The sequence below is a fragment of the Hippopotamus amphibius genome, chromosome 3, assembly GCF_030028045.1.
Source record: "Hippopotamus amphibius kiboko isolate mHipAmp2 chromosome 3, mHipAmp2.hap2, whole genome shotgun sequence".
Lineage (NCBI taxonomy): Eukaryota > Metazoa > Chordata > Mammalia > Artiodactyla > Hippopotamidae > Hippopotamus > Hippopotamus amphibius.
Genome location: NC_080188.1, coordinates 99,349,699 through 99,370,738, shown reverse-complemented (window position 1 = coordinate 99,370,738; position 21,040 = coordinate 99,349,699). Strand labels below are relative to the sequence as shown.

Below are 21,040 nucleotides of genomic sequence, written 5' to 3'. Positions count from 1 at the left end.
TACCACCTTCTGTCACTGACTATTACCAAACACGCTTCTGCTGTAAGGACCGTTCAGCTATGGCCTGCTCTGGGTGTCAGGATCCAAGGGGGTCCAGCAGGGGTGGGACAGGCTGCCACGTGTCCATACTGGCCACCAGGTGCAGTGGTCACAGGCAGCCCCAACCACAGCCCAGGCCCCCCAGACGAGCCTCTAGCCCCCGAGGGTGGCCCTATTCCCTGGCCCTGCAGCAGTGGCCACTGGCCAGGGCTGCCCCTGGCCTTGGTTCCCAAAGCCCACGCCAGGCGGTCACCTCCTCTCTGCCTACAGCCAAGGCTGAGACCAGCGGCCAGGGCACCTGCCCAGGAGTCACAGCTGCTTTGCCCCCTTGAGAAGCCGTTGTCCCCAAAGACGGCGTGAGGTGGAGGGAGGGGTGCAGCAGGTTCTGCTGACCCTGGAGCTCAGGTCGGGACCCCTCCTCCTGACCCCCACCTGCTCTGCCCAGGAAGACACCATCTGGACCCGGGGGGATGTGGGGACAGTGTGGGGATCCCCGGAGACAGGGCTCAGCTTCCACACCACAGGCCCCAGATGCCCTACGCCCAGTCCCCTCCTGACCTGGGGGGCGGACCTCTGCACACCTGAAGGTGGGGGCCTGGGGGAGGGTGCAGCTGGCGGGGCAGGACAGCCACAGGGTCCCGTGTCTCACGCCTCCTGGGCTGCACTGGGGTCCCCTGGCATCTGCCTGGCCCCCACGCCCTCCTGGCCCCCTACCCAGTGTCCCGTCATTCAGGGGCCTCACCCCACACCTGGGCTGGCTCTGGCCCGCCCCTCCCCCACCTTCTAGGAATAGCTTTCTTACACTGAAAACAGTCCAATTAAGTCCACCCAGAAAAGAGGAGTATTTTACCAAACCAGCCACAAAATTCTCTGGCTTCTCCGCCGGAGGGCAGCTGCCCTTGGCCTCCAATCACTTCCCCGAGGGCGGGGGCACTGCAGACACTGCCCTGACTCTGGAAGCGGCCCTGGGAAAGGGATGGTGAGCTGCGGCCACACCAGGGCCTGGGCTGGCCCAGGGGTCCTTTCCTCTTCCCCGCCTCCCCCAGGGCCTGCAGGGGGCAGTGCCAGGGGCCAAGCTTCCCATCCCTGCAGGGGGACCACAACCACCCCCACCCAGGCCTTGCCGCCCCAGGACCCCAGCCTCGGGAATAGGCAGACACCAGCAGAGTCTCCCCAGGGCCACAGGGCAGTGAAGAGGGGCCCCACCAGCTGGCTCTCCGAGCCCACTCCCCACCCTGGGGACAGGTCACTGTGTCTGCAGGGGAAGCTGCCTGGACTAGGCTGCCCCTCCCCCCCTCCTCCCCTCCCCCTTCTGGTTGGTGCCTGGCAGGGGTTGGGAGCGGCCGCCTTCAAGGAAAGACACACACGCACGTGTATGTGTGTGCGTACACACATACACACACACACACACACTGCACGTGTGGCTTTGCCATCCCGCCCATCACCACACACCTCTTTCCTGAGAAAGGTCAGGAGCCGGGCCCCCTGGCCCCTCTGCAGTGAGGGGACCTCGTACCATGCCCCAGGCCTCCTACTGTCCAGGCCCTGCAGGAGCCCCAGGCCTCCCAAGGCAGGGGCGGTCAGTCTCTCCCCAGTGCCAGCCCAGGCCCCTGACAGGCATTCCAGTCCTGAGACAGGGTCCCCAGAGGGCCTCTGGGGGTAAGCGCTGGGGCCTGGGGCTGCAGGGGAGGTAGGAGGGGGCGGGGCAGAGGCGGGAGGTAGGAGGGGGTGGGGACTGCTGAGAGTGGGTAGGGGGTGGGGTCCAGCGAGACCCAGGGTGAGCTTTGGGGAGGCACCGAGCTGAGGCTGCGGGGAGGGGCACATGGCCAGAAGCTAGTGATGGGGCAGGGGTCCCAGGGGCTTGCGGGGCAGACCCCATCCTGCCGACCTGCTCAGCCAGAGCCGGAGACGGTGGCCCAGGCCTGAGCCCTGGGAGCCACGAGTTGCCACAGGAACCAGCCCCGCCGCTGGACGTCCGGCCAAGGTGCCCTCTGGCCAAGACCAAGGCGCCCTCTGGCCAAGACCAAGGCGCCCTCTGGCCAAGGCCGATCGGCCAACCTTCCCGAAGAGGCTGAGTGGGGCAGGCTAGCAAGCTGGCCAGAGCAGGTGCCCTGCGGGCGGGGCAGCAGGAGGGGCCCCGTCCTTGCCCCCCTTCCCACCTGCGCTGTGCTGCGTCAGGGCCTTGGATGCCAGACTGGGCTGGCGAGGGGTGGGCGGCACCAGGCCAGGTTCGGCTCTGCTGCACAGTCGCCATGGGAAGCCACAGCAGAGGCTCAGCGGGTCCTGGTGGACGCATGCAGGGCCCTTCCCAGGGGTGAGGCCAGGACCCCTCACGCTCACAAACGCCTCAGGCTCACACAGGCCTCACACCAGCCTGGCCTGGGGAGCAGGTCGAGGGGCAGTGGGAGGGAGGGAGCCGGGTGCAGGGTGGGGTGAGGGGCCTGCTCAGGTGATCACCCTGGAAAGCCTGGGCCCCCTCCATTCCCCTCCCCAGATGCAGAGGGAGACTGGCCGAGCAGAGTCGTCGAAGCCCTGGGCATGAGGCTGCTGGGTTCTAGCCGGGCCTTCTCCCCAACCCCAGAGCTGGGGGCAGAGCCCCCCCCCCCCCCCGCTTCACCCACTGACCCAGGCTCATGGGGTGTTGGTGGGGGGGTCGGGAACGGGTCTCTTTCCAATTTGCAGCTCTGGCCCAGGAGCCAGGGGAGAGAAGGGCGGCGAGCCAGGGGGCCAGGTGGCCACTGTGAGCCGGGGCGGGACTGGCACTCCAGAGAAAGGAGGCTCAGACGCGGGTTTGTGTCTAAAATCTGCCCTGTGAAGTGGGGCTGCGCTGGGGCCCAGGGGAGGAGCTTGCTCAGCCTGGCGGCCAGAGCCCCCACCCCCGACCCTGAAGGATCCCAGCTGGTCTCCAAATCTGGAGCCTCCTCATACAAAGCCCTTCCCCTCCTCTCTCCTGCCAAACCACCATCTGTTGCCATGACAACGGGAGCAGAAAGGCAAGGGCACTGAGCGCTCTCCCCCACCCCCTTCCTTCCTGCTCCCTTCAGTTGGGCCCTGGGCTCAGAGCAAGCCACTGGCTGCAGCCCCCACTGGCCTCAGAGACCTCTGCCCCCAGCTAGTGGGCATGGCCTCAGCCCCACTAACACCTGCCTCCTGCACAAAAGGCCAGGCGAAGCGCCCCTCCTCTGCCCCCCATCCCTCCCCGGCCATGGTGCCAGCCCTGCCCAGGGCAAGACTGTCTTGCGCTGCAGAATGGCTAGTGCCCTGTCTGGTCCCTGACCCACCTCCCCTGCTGTGCCCCCACCAAGGGGGCCCTGGCCTGCTGCCAGCCCCACCCAAGATGCATCCCCAGGAGGCCAGCCCTCCCCCCACCCTGCCCTGAGGCTACCCAGCAGGTGGTGCGCAGCAGGTGACCAAGCCAAGGAGACACAGCAGGCAGCCCCACCTGCACGTGCTGCTCCAGATAAATGCCAGGTGGACCAGGGAGACCACTGAGAAGGGAAGCACCCCACACACTGCAGCCGGGGCTGGAGACAACGCCCGGCGGTCACAGCCATCACGATGACAAGCAGGCACACGGCTGCAGCCACGTCACACCACACCTCTGCCAGGCAGATACCATGACTGCCCCTCCACAAGGGCCCCAGGCTCAGAGAGGTTCAGTGACTTACCCAGAGGCATCCAGCCCGAGATGGCCGAGTTCAGGGTTTTCCTTTTCCTCGTGTTTGTTGAGCCTTGGTTTGCACCCCAACACCTGCTTCCCCAGCAGCCTGCCCATCTCAGCTGCCTCCAGGAGCACTTAAAGCGCCGGAGTATTCCTCCCTGGGTCCCCCACCCAGGCATCCTGCGCCCCCCATCCCGCCCTCCGCAGCAGCCTGGCCACTGTCCACAGCCCGCCTTCCCTGGGTTTTCATGTCAACGGAACCCCTGGTAGAACCGCAGCCAGAAGTGACTGAGAGCATCCCACCCCGAGATAGAAGGAAGGGCCAGGTGAACCCGGCCCTCGTATATGAAGGGCTCTGACAAGCTCCTTAGACAAGCTCCTTTAGAAATCTGCCAATGCTGGCTGCTTCAAAGGCACCAATTATGAGACGGGCGATTCCCAAGAGAACCACAAATGCCCAGCACCCCCAGACAGGGGCTTCGACCAGGCTGGCCAGGACAGAGCCGTGAACAGGCCTCAGGCGGGTCTGAGACACTCCCAGTGCGGCCACAGCCCCACAGGCTCAGGCTCAGGCCCGGGAGCGAGGGAGCCAGGCCGGGGTCGAGGCAGAGTCATGGGGGCCACAGGAGCAAGAGGGCCTGGCCCTCCCGGGTCTGTCCTGCTCTTTCTGCCCAGCAGCCCCCGTGGGTCTGGGAGGCAGGGGCAGGAGGGAGCGGGACAGCCCAAGGCTGTGCTGTGATCCCCCAACTCCCACCCCAGCCCCTGTGGTACCGCATCCACCCTGGTTCCTTCCAAGGGCCTTTGCCCTGGCACCCACCCACCGGGGTGTGTCCAGGACTGGGCTCCTTCCTACCACAGGGGGGCATTCGCTTGGGGCTGTGGAAGGATCTGGTCAAGGCAGGCGGAGCGTGGCTGCAGGGACAGAATGGGGGAGACGCTGGTAGCACACTGAGGGCCATCCCAGGTCCCCCCACCCCGGGGTTGGCAGGAGAGGGCAGGGGACCTACGGCTTCCTTCCTGGGCTGAGGGCCCAGCCAGCAGGGCACCCTCTCCCCAGAGACACTCCCCCCAGCCTCAGCAGCACCTAGGTTGCCATGGTAACTACCACAGGGCTCGCCTCCCCCTCCCTCCCCAGCTCCAACTCCCCACCCCCCAGGACCCCTACACGGGCCCACCTGCCAGCCCACCCTGGAGCCGGGGCAGAAGGGTGGACACTCCTCCCTCAGTCAAGGTCTCCTGGTGGACACCCAGAGCTGGACGTCACCGCCCCGCCAGGCCAGGTCTCCCCCAGACACAGCAGGGCCCCTCAGGGTCTTCCTCGGCCACGCCACAGAAAGCCCACCTGCCCAGCCAGCGTCCTTGAGGGGCATCCACCTACTGTGCACTCAGCACCACTTCCTAGAGCCCCAGGTACTCGGAGGCCCGACCTGAAAGCCCAGCTCCTCCAGCCCTGCTGGGCCCCTCGGCCCTCTGGCCGCAGCCGCACGCGGGCACCAGGTGGGATGCCCAGGGGGACCCGGTGGCCTTGTCTGGAGGGCTCGAGTGCTGGGAAGCCATCAGTTCTAGGGTGTGCTGGGTGAAGTGACAGCAAACAACTGGCTGGGCCCCCTTCCTGCCCTCCCTGCCCAGACCTCCACCCACTCACACTGGGAGATCCTCCCAGAGGAGCGGGGCTTCCCAAAGGCCGGTGAGCGGGCACCCGTCTCCACTTCCCACAGTGGCAGGTGACCACATGAGGCTTTTATAAACTGCTTTATCAATTCAACACTGTAAAATTAGCCTAATGAAACATCATGATTGAATTCAGTAACTATTCAGTAATTCAATCTGGTAAGTTGTCTTTTTTGTTGTATTTTTTAAGCCAGTGCCCTAGTTTCAGAAGCCGTAGGCCTGGGGGCTGACGCAGGGGTCACCGGGCAGGCATCTACAGGAAGGAGGGAGACTGGCCCAAGGTACCCAGGAAAAGGAGGGGTCGGAGGCTTGTGGGGAGCAGGTGGCAGAGGCACAGCAGCCGTGAAGACAAGGGTGCCGGGTCCCACACGCAAGGAGCCCCGTGTACAAGGAGGCTGGACTCCATGGGGCCCGGGTCACACCTGCAGCATGGATGCCATCGTGTGATGGAAGGATGCCCCACCAGCAGCTGTCCAGCCCCCCAAGGATGTATGTGTGTGGGGAGGGGGGTGGGCAGTGGAGGGACAGAGCTGTGGTGACAGCAGGAGTGATTCAGGGTCAGTGACCCAGTGCCTGGTGGAGGGAAGAGGAGGGGTCCCCAGGAGAGGCAGGCTGTCTACAGGCCAAGCCTCAGAGGGCTTTAGCAGCAACCACAGACCCCTGTCTAGGCCTTCCCTCCTTTCTGCTCCACCCCCGCCAGGCCCCAGGGATGGTGATGGGGTTGCCTCGGTGACGAGCCCAGGATGCCTGCTCCAGGAGGCCCAAGGGATCTCTGCCCATCACCACACACAGACATGCACACCCGCAGCCTCTCTGGTAGCAGACGCAATGCCACGCAACCCCACACACACCTGTCAGGCATGGAGGCCCTCTGGCACAAAGCCAGGCCCAGAGCTGCTCACAGCTAAGCCAGGTGTGGAAATACCTCCCAGAAGCCCTGGGCCTCCCCTCAGTCCCCGCCCTGAGGGGCAGGCACCGTGGGTGACCAGATGCCAGAAGCTGGCCGCCCTCCACCCCCACCTGCTTCCCAGCTCCCACCAGCCCCCTGGCCCCACCCCCAGTCCCCGACACAGGACACAACGAAGCCTTGTGCAGGGGAGGTACCCCTCATCTGCTGGCCAGCCTGTGGTCAAGCAGAGGAAGGCATAGCCTGCCCACCTGGCCACCAGGTACCCCCAGCAGCCCCTTGGCCCTGCACACCTGGGAGGGCCTCGTGGGCTCCCGCGACTCAGCGGGTGGGGTCAGAAGGAACAAGAAGGCAGAGCAGGGGATGCTGTGGGGCTGACAAGCCCTCTCTGGTCTGTGGCTAAGATCTCCTGTCCCCACATGAGAAGCGCGTGGGGGCCACAGGACCACTCTGCAGTGTCAAAGTTGGATTTAGCATTAAAAACAAAACAAAAAACAAAAAAAAACCCAAAACCCCCATCCACATTTTTTAAACTATCTGCTGACTTGGTTTCCCCAACCACAAGGTAGGTCTTGTGTCCCACCCTCCCCGGGGCCAAGAAGCCTGTGCCCCCACCCTGCTCATGGGTGGGGGAGCTGGGGACCCCAGCCTAGACCGTCCCAGGAGGCCAGCTGTCCGATTCCCCCGGTCAGGGCTCCCGGGCAGGACAGGGCTCCCAGGGCGCTGGCTGCAGATGGGCCTGGGGGCTCGGTTTGCTCCTCTGCACCGCGACACCTGCCTGAGACTGCATACAGCGGGGTGGGGGCGGGCACCAGATCTGGGGGAGCTGAGGGCTAAGGCGGCGGCTGGCCACCCAGGGGCCCACCAGTGCTGGGCACGAGACGGACACCAAGGTGCTGGGCCAGGCAGGCCGTGGACAGGCTGCTCCCACCTGGCCCAGACAAGGTCCCTGACCAGGTCCCTCAGACAGACAGACAGACAGACAGACGCACACCTTGCCTGCAGTACCAGCAGGAAGTGGGAAGCAGGCCTGTGGCCCCCAGCCCCATCCCCGCCCAGCCAGGGTCAGGTGCCAGGAGAGCCTGCCCAGCCCCAGAAGGGCGCCTGTGGGTGTAATCTTCAGCGTGGGGTAATAATAGAAGCTGCTTAGCGGTCAGCTTCTCCGAAGGACAGAGAGGAGAAGAGAGTCAGAGACCCATCTGCCCACATCCGCCACCCCGTCCTCCCACACATCAGCTCAGTCCCCGAGCACCTTCAACTGTTTCTAGGAGGCCTGCCTGCCCGGAGCTGTCCATGGCCAGGGAGCCCAGGCGGGATGTCCACTTCTGCCACTTCCTCCCCTCTCGGGGCTAGCACTTGGGGAGCAGCTAGAAGGCCCGGGCAGTGTGACCTGCCACCCGAAGGCACAAATGGGCACGAGGTCTCAGGACAGGAGCTCAGCCCTGAGCGGATGCAGAGCGGCCCTGCCCTGATTTGCCAGCCACAGGCCCCCGCTCAGTGTCCCCAGGCCTCTGCTCTGATCCCTGGCCCCCGACCCAGGCAGAGGAGACTGTCCCGTACCCTCCCCCAGCACACCCCCCCAGGACAGGCAGGCGAGGTGCTCAATTACGTGCACATCTTTGCACTTGCAGTCATGAGGTCGGCCTCCACGCTGGCCACGGGGCGCAGGCCTGGGTTATGAAGTCCCAGACCAAGGCCTCCAGGAGGCCGCCTGTGCTGAGGCACACACACCAGAGAGCCCCACACCGTCCTGCCAGCGTGGCAGCCTCTCACCCTGCCCCCACCTGCGCTGGCCACTCCCCCCCACCAAACACTCCATCTACACCCGTTCTGAGCCTGCCTGGAGCCGACGGCCTCCCGCATGCCCATGCTGTTTCTGGGGGCTGCCCTTCCAGGGTAAAGTCCACTTGGTGTCCAAGAGAAGAGGTACCCCCTGGGGATGGGCGCTGGCCTGCAGCCCCCCAGGTTTGGCAGGACATGCCCAAGTGGTGAATTCCCGAGGCCCAGCGGGGAACTGCAGAGCCCCTGAGATGGTGCCTGCAGCGTGTGCCCACCGCCGCCATGCCCTAAGTCCTGCGCAGGGCCAGACAGGCTCCCGAGGGCCCCTCTTTCCTCCCTAAGGCCCACTGAGGGGGCTCCTGCAGCAGGCGTGGGGGGCGGTGCAGCCAGAGCCCTACACACAGCCTGGACTGGCCTGGACAGGCCCAGGAGCCAGCCTCCCCCCAACCCTGGCTGCCTACTGGGTCGCCCTGCCCAGGTCATGACTTTCCCCAGCACAGAGCCCAGCCAGCTTCCCAGAGGTGCCTACACGTGTCCACCAGCCAGGACACCAGCACCTCCCCCAGCAGCACCAAGAGGGCTGCCAACCAGGCCTTGGTCAGCTCAGGACCCCAGGCACACTACCCCGTGAGCACGGTGGGGCAGTCGTCCAGAGGCTATCCACCCAGGGTGACTCGGGATGCCCCACCCCCTGGACAGAAGGGGCAGAGTGAGCCTGTTAGGTCTGAGGCCCTGGCCCTCCAGCCCCCGCCAGGCCCTGAGCACCTCTGGAGGCCCTCAGCACTGACCAGCTCAGGCCCGTCCCCCCAAAGCCAACTCCCTGCCCAGACATGGCCATCAGCGCAACTCCCCTGCCCACCCCCCCAGCTGGATCCTGGTGGGGGCATCACCAGCATCACCCCAACAGAGAGGTGGTCCCCACATCCCCTCCTGCACCCACCAGGGCAGCGCACAGATGCCCACAGGAGGGTGTGCACTGCAGAGGGGGTGGTGGGAAGCAGGGCCCCCAAGATCAGCTGACCCCAAAGACGGGCTGTGGAACAGGGGTCTGAGCACCGCTCAGGCAGAAGGACCCGGGGGGGGGGGCACCGACGCAGGTGGCACCGAGGAGAGCAGACCAGCTCTCTGGGGACGCTGAGGACACCATGTGCCCTGCCAGGGCAGCAGCGAAGCGGCCAGTGTATCTGGGAACCAGGCCCCTAGACTCTGGGCCTCTGGGCGTCACCCGGAGGTGCCCCTGCAGCCCCCACGAAGCCCCCGACGCAACTGCCCTGCCGCCTGGGCCAATGCAGCCCACGCCCGCCTACAGATGCCTTCGGTGGCCCTGTGGCATCTGCTGGAGAGTGTCCTATCTGTGCCACTTTATGATTAGTTATAAATCCCTTGGGATTTGGGGTTTAGAGTCAGCAAACCTCCAATCTGAAACGAGCTCTCAGCTCTAGAGATAAGCCAGAGTCTAACCCTGCCCAGCCCAGCCCCCACCCCGCACACACTGGAAACACTCCCTCCACCTCCAAGACCTCAGTCCTTTGCTAGCCCAGAATGCAGGTTTCAGGGGGGCGGTTAGTGGGGGTTGGAGCTGGGGGCCTGGCTTCTTGAGTCCAGGCCCAATTCCCTCCAGTGCCCCAGGCCTGGGGAAGGGGCTGCAGGCACAGACTTTGAGGCCACAGGACCCTCTCTGTGCACAGGGAGCTCCACAGATAAGCCCAAGGCAGAGCCAGAGGAAGGATAGCACCTGCGCCTTCACACCCACCACATCTCTGCCCCTCATGTAGGGGCTCAGGCAGGCAGACCCCTGACTCACAGCTGGTCTCCCCCCTCGGCCGCCCCAAGGCCACCACTGACTCCCAGCATTCTGTGGAAACTCCTGCATTTCATTCACACAGTGGGCACAAGACCCTTGAAATAAGGGGACCCAGGAGGGAACCAGGGGATGCGACTGGCAGGTGTGGACCAGAGCCTCTCACAGTGTGCTTGCTCCCTCCCTCCCCTCCCACCCCGTGCCCAGACGATCCTCCGGGGCAGCCACAGCCTACAGAGCCCGGAGGCAGGTGGGCGAGGCCTCTCCGGCTACTCTCTGCCCCCAATGGCACCCACACCTGGGCCGGCACCCACACCTGAGTGGTGCGGGCTCCAAGGGTTCACTGCAGCGGCTCCCACCACCTCGGAGACACCAAGCGAACGTCAGGGATGCCCGGACTGCCCTGGGGAGTCACCTCGAATCAACCCCAGAGCCAGAGAAGGTGACAGCAGCCCTGGAGGGCGAGCAGCACACACGTCCACGCTCTGAGCGGCCCTGGCCCTCCCCTCGCCCTGGCAGGTCAGCGGCAGCCCCAGGAGAACTGGCCACCAGCTCCTCCTGCCCCAGGAGAGGACTAGGGGCCGGGGCCCCCCTGGGGAGCACACCAGGCAGCTTCCACCTGCCCCTCTCCTCAGCACAGAACCAAAGTCCCACACCCGGGAGACAGGTGCAGAAACGCACCAAAGACTCCCAGACCCTCCCACAGGATAAACCGCTACTGCCGCCTCCCTCCCGGCGCGGAAGCTGCAGGCTTCAGCACTGCCGCGCTGGACAGCGCCCACCCAAGGGCAGGCGGGGCGAGGGGCGGGGCCGAACGAGGGGCGGGGCCCAGGCCGCAGGGCCAGCGCGGGGGGGTCCCCCCAGCCCAGCCTCCGGAACAGGCGCGGCCAGCGCGCTGCCCCAGCCCCATCCCCACAAGCTCCCCACCCAGAAGGTGCAGCAGAGATGGGGCACCACCCGAGGGCTTGCTGCCACTCTCCCTGGAGACTCAGGGAGGGGAGAGCAGGGGGGCCCAGGCGGCCAGCACACCGCTCACAGGTAGCTGGCCCCCCGATGCAGGGGCTCCTGGCAGCCCACGCCGTGTTTGAAAGTGCTGGGCCCAGGTCACCAGTGCCCATGGGTCCGCACAGAAGCAGGCACACGTGAGCCCACTGCAGGAGGAGAAGGTGCCCCGGCCTCACGCAGCCTGGACACCAAGTGGGAACCCCGAACCCCAGACAGCACGAGAAGCCCAAGCTCAGGGGATCCCGTGTGAGGTCACGTGTTGGAGCCACAGGCCAGGCGTGGTGGCAGAGGTGCCTTGGGAGGAAGAGCTGGAGGCGTGGGCCGGGGGTGGGCAGGGCCGTGGCTGCCCCACGGGAGCGCTGACTGCCTCACGCACCAACTGTCCACCCTTCGGCAGTGAACACTCAAACTGGCCCTTGGTGACAAGGCCACAGCAGCCAGAAGTGCAGAGCCAAGGCCCAGTGGGATGTAAAGACACCCGGCGCCGGTGGAAGCTGGGCCAAGCTCCCCAGGAGGGCCCCCTCAGGCCCACCTGCCGTGCGGCCCCCAGTTCTGTGTCATTCCTGCACCTACACCCCACACCCCCGGGGCTGCAGCGACCAGTGAGGGACCGGCCACCTGTCCTCACTTGCTTTAGGCCCACCCCCTGCAGGACAGAACGAAAATGCAGAGCTCCGTGCGTGCATTAACCCCCACAGGGCCTGCACCTCCGTGTGCACGAAGGCAGTGAAGCTTCTGGGCCGGGTGGACCCACTGCCCCCAGGCACGGCCACACACTGGTAACAACTACCATCACATCAGGGTAGGAGCGGGAATGAGGGTGGGACAGGCCACAACCACACACGGTCTCCTGTCCACATGGGCCCACCCCCACCGCCAGCATCAGCACCTCCAGGAAGTCAGAAACTCAGACCCCAAGGTCGAGGAGCCTAGCAGCAGCCCCAGGGCCAAGGCCTCTGCAGCCTCCAGGTGCTGCATGCGGGGCGCCAGGGGGACTTAGGCTCCAGGAAACAGCCCTTACCCGTTAAAAATCCAGCGTTTGAGTGGATTTTTGCCAGTTTTGGAAATCAGGGTTAACAGTACGGTGCTTTTTAAAAGACTATCTTTTAGACTCAGCCCTAAAATATTTACAGTTCAGTGATATGTGGGGTGGGGTGATGCAAACTGACCCCGTGTCTGTGTCACTGAGGCTGGGGTGGGCTTGCGGGGTCCAGGGTGCTCTTTTCTGTACCTCTGCGTCTGGAAATGCCCATGTGCAGTGGGAAACGAGAAGCTGGTTCCCACAGCAGCCCAGGAACGTGGGGTCCCCACCCCCAAGTGAGCCCCCAGAACAAAGGCACCTGCAGCCAGATGGCAGCAGGTTGGGCACGAGAGGTCAGCGGGGCGGGGACACAGGCAGGGCAGGCCACGTCCCAGGGCACCGTGTGGCAGACAGAAGGGACAAGGCAAGCCCCTGCCCAGCCCAGACCGTGCCCCCACCGCGGGGCCCTTCAGCTCGGCACAGCTGGCCAGCCCAGCTCCACCACAAACCCCATCCGCTCTCCCCACTCACTGCCCTCAAAACAAGCGCTGCACTAAAATACCACCGCCACGGGGATGAGCGACACGATGCCCATCTGTCCATCCTCGTCCTCTTTCCCCCTCGGCCCCCCGGCCCAGGGGTGACACTGGCTGCCAGGCCCCCTGCCCGGCCCCAAGCAAGCATGTTCCCTCGTGGTATCGCCCACCCCCACGGCCAAGCCAGGGTGGGGACACGGAGGCCTAGAGACACTTACTTTCCCACGCAGTCTGGGCTGGGGACCTGGCACCCAGGCTGACCCCAGAAGCCCTGGATGATCCCCAATGCTCTGTGCCTCCCGCTGACTCCTAGGGGTGGCAGAGTGGGCCCGGGACGGGGTGGCCTGTCCAGCTCCTTCCTGGCTCCTTGGAGCCGGTGAGGGACTCCTTCTGAACAGGCGTGGAGGACTCTGAGCTCCTCACATGTGTCAAGCCCCTGCCACAAAGGACGGTGCTGGGAACTCCAGGCGCACCCCTCTCCGCCAGCAGTGGGGATCCCCATGTCCCCACAGCTGCCCGCCAGCCCCAGCCCCTTACCATGCGGGAAGGAAAGCGGCCCCACAAGGCTGCCTGGGCTCCACGGCAGGCCCTGGCCAGGTGACGGGGGAGCCTGGGAGGGGGCGGCAGAGCCTGTGGCTCCCTACCCAGGCAGGGGCTCCCCACGGCCCTGCCTGTCTGTGCCCCAGCCTCCAGTCTGGGGTAGCGTCAATGCCCGAGGAAGCTGGGCCTGAGCGCCTGATGCTGGGACCCCACTCAGATGGAGGGAGGTGCAGGAAGCACTCGGCCTTGGGGCTGCCTCTCTGCCCCGCCCTGGGGCTACTCTGGCCTTGTGGCCTGTGGTCCAGGCCAAAGTCGGCCACGGGGAGACACCTGTCGGGTTCCCAGGTGGCCACCTCCCCAGCACGTAGGACCAACCAGGCGCTGCCTCCTCAGCCCCCACTCATCCTGCCCCTCCACCCAAGCCAGAGGCTGCCAGCAACTCTGGAGTCGCCTGGGGGCACCGTGGCCAAGCCCCCCCCACCCCGCCCCGCCCACCAGATGCTGCATTCCTGGCCAGGCAGGCTCCTGCCACCCCCGAAAGCTGCCCACGGCCCTGAGACACAGCAGCAGCCTGACGTGTCCCCAGCCCTGGCTACATCACTCAGGCCACGCGGGCGGCCGTTCAGGCTGCCCTTCCACCTCTGCCCTGGGGGAAAGGCCAGCCCTGGGGCCCGGGCTAAGCCCAGAGTGGGCAGTGATGGCACAAGTGCCCAGGGGTCCTCCCCCACCCCCAGCCCAGAACCACAAGGCCCCGGAATCTTGCATTCACCCTCGGCCAGACCTGTGGGCAGGGCCTGCAGGAGGCGCAGGTGGGGCCCTGGGTGGACGAGGATGTGGCTGCCACCTGGGGAAGTGCCTCTGTCCTCACAGGCCAGCACCCCCGGCCAGGGCGTGTGTCCCTGGGATGCTGTGCCCGCACTCCACAGGCATCAACCTCAGTGACCCCTGGAATCCACCTGGGAGCACTGTCACCCCCAGGCACAGGGAAGAACCTGAGCCCGCAGCGGCCTCCCTGGGCCCCAAGGGACAAAAGCAGAGCAAACAGGAAGAAAACCCCCGGAAGAGAAGGGCCGTTTTCTCGTCCCATGGGGGGCGGGGGAGGGTGTCCCCAGCTGCCTAGCTTCAGAACACTGGCCCCTCAGAGGCTGCAGAACAAGGCCCGGCCGCCTCGCAGGGCCCAAGCCGCACAATCCCTGCTTTGTCCCTGCGGCCTCTGCCCTGGCCCAGCCTCCATCTTGTCCAGAGTCCGAGGCAGCTGGCCCAGGGCAGCCCCGCTAGGCGGCCGGCACCCCTACCTGGGGTGAAGCCTCCGGCGGGCGGGCGGGCGGGCAGCCTGGCCACCGCCGGGCAGGACCTGGGGCTCTGAGCCAGGCTCACAGAGGCCCTCCCGGGCCCACCACCCAGAGCTGTGTGGCCTGGACACGTCAGCCAGCCTGCAGGGGACAGTGGGGCTGGCTGGGCCTAGCACAGAGGAGGATGCCATGGGAACAGTAGTGCGGAGGCACCAGCTTGCCCCGTGTCCAAGGACTTCCTGCAGATTCCAGGACAACACAGGCACCACCCCCAGGAAGGGGGTCCTCCCCCTCCCCCGAGACCCTAGATGGGCCCTGACAGATGCTGGCAGGCTGGCCTCCTGCTGGGCACCGAGCACAGAAGATGTGCCCCCCAACGTCGTCCCCAGCCATCAGGGCCTCATGGAAGCTGTGGGAAACGCGGCCCTGCCGTCAGGGGCCTGAGGCTCCATGCCCTGTAGCTATCAAGTGCCAGAGCCTGGGGCTGGGGGGCTGTCCCTGGCTGTGCCCCCAGGATTGGGGCACAGAACCATGCCCTTAGGGTCCGCAGTGGCCACGAGGGCCTCAGGGCCCTGGCTGCACGTTCGAAGATGCCAGGCCGTGTGGGCAGCACACGGGGCCACAGCAGGTGGGGACCCACTCCCCCACCTCGGATGCCCTACCACACGTGGCCACCACCACGCTCCGTCTCTGTGTGCAGCAGGCCCCAGGCAGCGCCAGTGTGCCCCCTCCAAGGAGCCCAGGCTGTGCAGGCGGACACGGGCAGGAAGGGCCCCAGGCCCAGGGAGCTCCAGGCCACACCCGCGGGCACGGGCAGCTGGAGGACATGGCCTCCTCTGTTGGTACTGCCACCCTGCTAACCTGAGAGCAGCCTGACCCCTCCCCATCCCCAAAGAAACTGGTTCAGTGTCCGCTGGCCTCAAAGGTGCTCTCCAACCAGAGCACTAGGTGCCCAGGAGGTCGCCCTAATGCTCCCCGTGAGCACCAGCCACGGGTCCCATGCAGCCACTGCTGCCGCCCGACCGCCTGCCTCCCCCTTCCTCTGACGTTTTCAGGCCCAGTGGCGGCCCCCCAGACAAGCTTGGGGAAGAAGTGGCCAGAGAAAGGCATGTGTGGGCAGGGAAGCGCACGCCCGCTCAGGCCCACGTCCAGGCGCAGGCCAGGGCAGTGCTGGCCAGCCTGTGGGTGGCAGGGGGCCTGACGTCCTGCAGCAGAGCCCTCGCAGCCCCATACAGCCCTCGAGGTTGGTTGGGACAGGCCGGGAGGCAGGGGGAGCACAGAGACCCAGCCCCAGAGGCCCCAGTTCACATGCACCCCCAACATGTACAGCCAAGCCTGCCCATCACCAGCGAGGCTCGGGTAGCCCTGGCCACCCTTCAGGAGGCCGGAGTCAGGCAGACCTGGAGCCCCTGGAGTCCGAGATGCCCCTGCCCTGAGCACAGCCCAGACGGCTGTCCAGTGAGGTTCACTCCTGGAGCCCCGTGTGAGGATCTGCTGGAAACGGCTTCCCCTCAGACCTCGGGGCTGTGGCCAGCATTGGCCTGGCTTCTTCAGGAAGAGCCTGGCCTGGCCCTGCCTCCACACCCCACTCCCGGACAGATGGCTCCAGAGACTACACCTGGCCCATGCTGGGCAGAGGCCGGCCACAGGTAACTTACTCTTTCCCCATCGTGCCGAGGGTCCTGGCAGGGGGGCCGCCAGCCTCAACGCCCCCCACAGAAAACTCACAATGCGGATGAACCACAGCCAGAGCTGTACCCGGCTCTGCAGAGAGCATCTTTCGCCTCTGCACTCTCACCTGGGCCATTCCCTCTGCGCGCATGCCGTTCCTGGTCCCCTCCCCCCATCCTGCAGAGCCACGGCCAGTGATGTGCTCAGAGCCCACAGTGGATAGGGGACACTCTGGGACCAGGGTCCTAGGGCTCTGTCCACCCCAGGATCCTCCCATCCCTCCCTTCAGGAAAATGCCCATCCACTGAGGCAAGACCTGTGTCACCCTGGGGAACCCCCATGCGGAGCTGCCCTGCGTCGACAAGGACAGCCTACCCAGGGCCAGCTCTCAGCCCGGGCAGGGGGCTTCCTGGGGGAGGGTCTGTGCCTCAGGAGGTTGGCTGAGCAGCCTCTGTCTCACTCACAGTCACTGATGGGATGCCGAGCCCTTCTAGCCACTCCAGTGGGGCAGGGAGACAGGTGGGGGCTCCCCACTGCCCCCAGCTCTGCCCACAGCCATTTGAAAATAGGGTCTGAACCTTTCACCAGGCTCATGAAGTGAGCATCTGTGGCCTTTCCTACCCTCCCCGGGAGCCGCTGCCCTGGACCAAGTTCAGGATCTGAGCCCACTTCCCCACTCACACAACAGGTCAGACAGACTGAGGCACAGAGGAGGCAGCTCTGGAATCACAGCGAAGGGCAGCGTGGCCTGCCGACTGCACCAGCCATCACATTCGACTGGCAGGCCACACGTGGCCCGTGGGGGCCCACCCCGCTGTCCACCTTCACATGCACCCCAAGTCCGGTGCCTCCACCCTCATGGGGAGGCCCATTCCTTCTCCGGGCCTCAGCCCCCTCATGGCACCCAGGCTGGTTCCTGGGCCAGTCCCTGCCCGCCCATTGCCAGGGCCGCTGCACTGTGGCCACTCGCTGGCGCGAAAGCTGCCTCCTCTGCTCAACTTTCTAAAACGTACGACATCCACGCCCCAGGTGCCTCCCCGCTCACCTCTGCCTCTGGCTCTGCCTCCCCCATCCTGCTCCAAGCTGGGCTCCCTCCAGCTCCAGACCATGGGTCACCCCAAGGCCTGCCAGACTCTCCCTCCAACTCACCTGTCTTTCCCTCTCACACCTGTCTCTCTTCTCAGCTTACCTGTGTCTCCCTCCAGGTCACCTGCCTCACCCCACCCCAGGAGTCCTCTCCAGCCTGCCTGCCATCAGCACCCACATTAATTCTCCTAAGGGTCCCTCAAGAGCCTGGAGGGGCTCCCCTCCCCCCACTGCCTGCCCACCAGCCTGCAAGCCCAGCCAGATGAGCAGCAGGGAGGGCCCTCTTTCCCCTCTTCTCTCTTTAGCTGGAAGGACCCCTCACCAGAAAGCCCTGTCTCAGCATCCCCCCATCTCCTGCCCACTGGACGAAGGGTTTCCAAGGACGGGTTCCACATCTCACCGTGGGCCCTGGCTCTGAGAAAGGCTCCCAGAGCCCACCGTCCTCCTTATCCTTTCCTGGGGTCCTCCTGGACTATGGGCACTGAGCCCCACATGGGCGTGCGGCACCGTGGCTTGCGCAGGGCCATGGACCTCTCCATTTCCTGATGGGCTGGAGGGGTTAAGATGGCTCAGCCCACACAACTCACCTCCTGGGCCTATTCAAGTCCCCGCTGGACACTCTGGGGGTGTCCTCTCTGCCCCCCAGCAAAAGAGAGAGGCCAGGTAGAGCCTCAGCACTGAACTCCACACCCCCACCCCAGCCAACAGTGACACCTGCCTCAGCAGGCCCCATCCCTCGACCAGAAACCACAGTGCGGCCGGGGCAGAGGCCCCCTCCCCGGGCTGCCTGTAGAGGTGACGCCAGGCCATCGAGGGCAGCTGCACAGAGGAGATGACTTCCCGACCCTGCCTCGCCAGCCCTGATGGGATACCCAACACCAGCAGGAGTGACGGACCCGCTCCCTGAGCCCAACACCAAACAAGCAAAACAGAACCACCAGTGAATAAAAAGATGCAACAGAAGTACAAGCTGGACCCTGCCAGCTGCCAGAGGAGCATCCAGCCAGGCAGCGAGGCAGCTCATCTCACACCTACACTCCGCACCTGGGGCATCCCCACCCCGCATCTGATTCCCCAGTGGCAGCGTCTGGGGGGAGAGCAGCAGGCCCGCCTCCCAACAGGCCCCTGCTGGGGACACGCGGCCAGGGTGCCTGGGTGAACCAGGCTGAGAGGCTCAGCTGCCCCATGCAGCCCACGGCCACGGACGTCTACTGTCCTCAGCTCCCCCTTTACAGGACTCGGGCAAAGCAGGGAGGATGGAGGTGCCTGTGAGACGGGGAAGGCTGGGCTGGACAAGCCATGGGCCCCACCACAGCCTGGGCCTGGGGTGGCACAGCTCCAGGGGGAGCAGCTCCCCAGCAGTGCCGACGTCCGGGGACCAGGCGGCACACTCTTCACCAAGGTCTCCTGGCAGGAGGCCTGGCCCCCAGGTGAGGCCAGGTATTTATCTCAGAAGCGTAAGGACAGGCCTGGGAAATCACAGCTTTCTTGGCATCTGGTGCCAAAGACCAGCCAGCAGCCAAGTGGCCAGGCCCGGCACACACGCCATGAGGCCCCATGTCCACCAAACTCCAGAGGACCCTGTCACAGATGGGACAGAGAAACAGGCACCAACAGGACAGCCTCCTCCCCAGCCTTCCTGGGAAGCAGGCACTCTGACCACCCGTATGTTGGGTGGTCGCTCCAAGCACTCAATGTGGCCAGGAGGAACAGATGATGGACAGAACCCCAGAGAGGGGGCCTCAACTAGAAACCCGACCCCACTCATAAGAGAGGGGCCAGAGGAGAGAGGCTGCAGGGGCCACTCAGAGCTGCTTCTAAACCTCACACAGCCTGTTTTGTTCACACGCTGCACATCCTTTTGTGTTCATTACTGTTAATTACAGTGGAAACCTCCTGTAATTAACTGTATGACAGAATAACTCAATGAAGAGTACGGAGACCAGCCCCTATCCATGGAGACCGGCACACACGGCGCTACATATAATTCACTGCTGTCATCGCTTACACGCCAATGTTTCCTTATAATAACATTTTATTGGTAAGATAATTAGATTATTTCACTGCCTCCTGCATTCTGCTGCCCCAAGCCCCTCCCCCATCGAAGATTTCACCAACTACAGTTGTTCCTCCCAGGAAACAAGTGTATTTTGAACTCAGCTGAACACAGGCTGTCTGCCACCTCCTCCTCGAACCCGGGCCTGGCCACCCGCACTCCCAGTGGCACTGCACTGCTGCCCCGGGCCCCAGAGTGCCTTAGCAGTTGGCACCAGGGCTCTCTGCCCAGGAGAGGGAGGGGGAAGCTCCCACGGCCTCCAGCCCAGGCACCTTCACAGGCTCTGCCTTAGTTACATCACAGCCCCTGCCCACCCCCCCGCCCCAAGCCCGGGGCTTGGCCCACTTTCTTCCCACCTCCAGGCTCTGCCTCTGGGTCACCCTGCGGGGCTTGGGGAGGGCCTGCAGCCTCCCTGGCCAGAGCAGCTCCCTCCTGGGCCCCGACCCTGCACCAGTGGGGTGGTCGCAGCACTGCCGCACCCTCCTCCTCCCTTTCTCCGCTCCCCTGCCTGCCCTAGGTCTAAGGAAATTCCCAGAGAGGCAGGGAGGAGGAGGCAGTGCCAATTGGACCTCTGGGCCCATCCAGGGAGAAGAAAGAAAATGGCTGAGCCCAGCCTCCCACAAAGCGCTCTGCAAACGCCTGGCCAGCCAGTTGAGGGGTCTGGCCTGGGCGCTGGGATCTAACCGGATCGCCAGAAAGACGGCTGCCCAGGACCAGCCGGGGAGCACCCTCCTCCCAGGGGCCAGGGCCTGCTCCACTACCTGTGTGGGATCCGCGGCCGGCCCGGTACCGGCCTCCCTCTCCCGCCCCCTGGGGAGTGCGGTGTCGCAGACATCCCGAGCGGAGGTTGGGAGCAGAGGCGCTGTCCAGCCCTCTGAGCGGTCCGGGCTCTCCCCAACTCCCACCGTGGAGGGAAGTCCCGACCTAGCCATAGTGGCCGCGTCCTCTGCCAGAGCTGAGGGTCGCGGCCGGGGACGCGCGGCCCGGGGCGCAGCTGCTCGGGCAGCACGCCTATTAGTGCGGCCGCGGCAGACGGCAGATGGGCGCCCGCTCGGCCCCCTCCTCCCGCGGCACAATGGGCCCGGTCGCTCGGGCGCACAATGCGGCCGGGGCCGCGCACCTGCAGCCCGCAGCCCGCAGCGTGCAGCCGGCAGCCGGGCCGAGGGGCGCTGGCCGGGCCGGGGCGCCGCGTGTCCTTGGGCCGCGCCCGGCCGACCGCAGCCGCACGGCCTGCAGGGCTCCGCGGCGGGACCGGGCGCCCGGCCCTCCCATTGTTCGCGGCCGCGGGCCGGAGCCGCGCGGGCCGGGCCTGCAGCACCCGGCTCGGGGCGGCCTCCTGCCCGGGCCCCGCGCGACGCGCCGGCCTCGCTGGCCTCGCCCGCGCCCCCGGCCCCGCCGGCGCCCCCGGCCGCCCGGCCCCCGCGCGCCGCGCCCCCCGCCCCTCCGGCGCGCACGCACCTGTCTGCCCCTTGCCCAGCGTCTTCTCCAGCCGGTAGGGCCCCACATACTGCGCGTGCTGCGCCCCGCCGCCGTCCTTCCCCGTCGATGTCATCGCTCCCGGGCCCGGCGCCGGCGAAGTGGGCGCCCCGGGCGGGCGGGCGGGCGGGCGGCGGCGGCAGGGAGGGGCCGCGTCCGTGCGAGTCCGTCCGTCCGTCCGTCCGCTGGGCCGGGTCGGCGGCGCCTTGTGGGCCGCGCTCGCTCCGCGCCCCCCGCGCCTCCCCCGCGCCGCCGCCCCCCGCGCCTGCGCCCGCTGCGCTGCGGCCGGCCCGCGCTGCCTCCGCCTCTCCGAGAGCACCGGGCGGGCGGGGGCACAAGGCTTCCGCCGCCGCCGCCGCCGCCGCCGCCGAGGCCCGCGCCCCGCGCCCCGCGCGCCCCGCGCACGCCCGTCCGTCCGTTCGCGGTCGCGCAGCCGAGCCGAGCCGAGCTGCCGAGCCCAGCCGAGCTGCCGAGCCGAGCTGCCGAGCCCAGCCGAGCT

At 66.2% G+C, this 21,040-nt stretch overlaps 1 protein-coding gene across 2 annotated transcripts in view; it reads right to left on the bottom strand.

Moving 5' to 3' along the window:
* BRSK2 (BR serine/threonine kinase 2) overlaps positions 1-20,617 on the bottom strand; it is a 63,669-nt gene extending 43,052 nt beyond the window's left edge. For both annotated transcript variants that reach the window (XM_057728839.1, XM_057728840.1), the window contains exon 1: positions 20,524-20,617. In XM_057728839.1, the coding sequence (XP_057584822.1) occupies positions 20,524-20,617 (94 nt within the window). The remainder of the gene's footprint in view (positions 1-20,523) is intronic.
* Between the last annotated feature and the right edge of the window lie 423 nt (positions 20,618-21,040).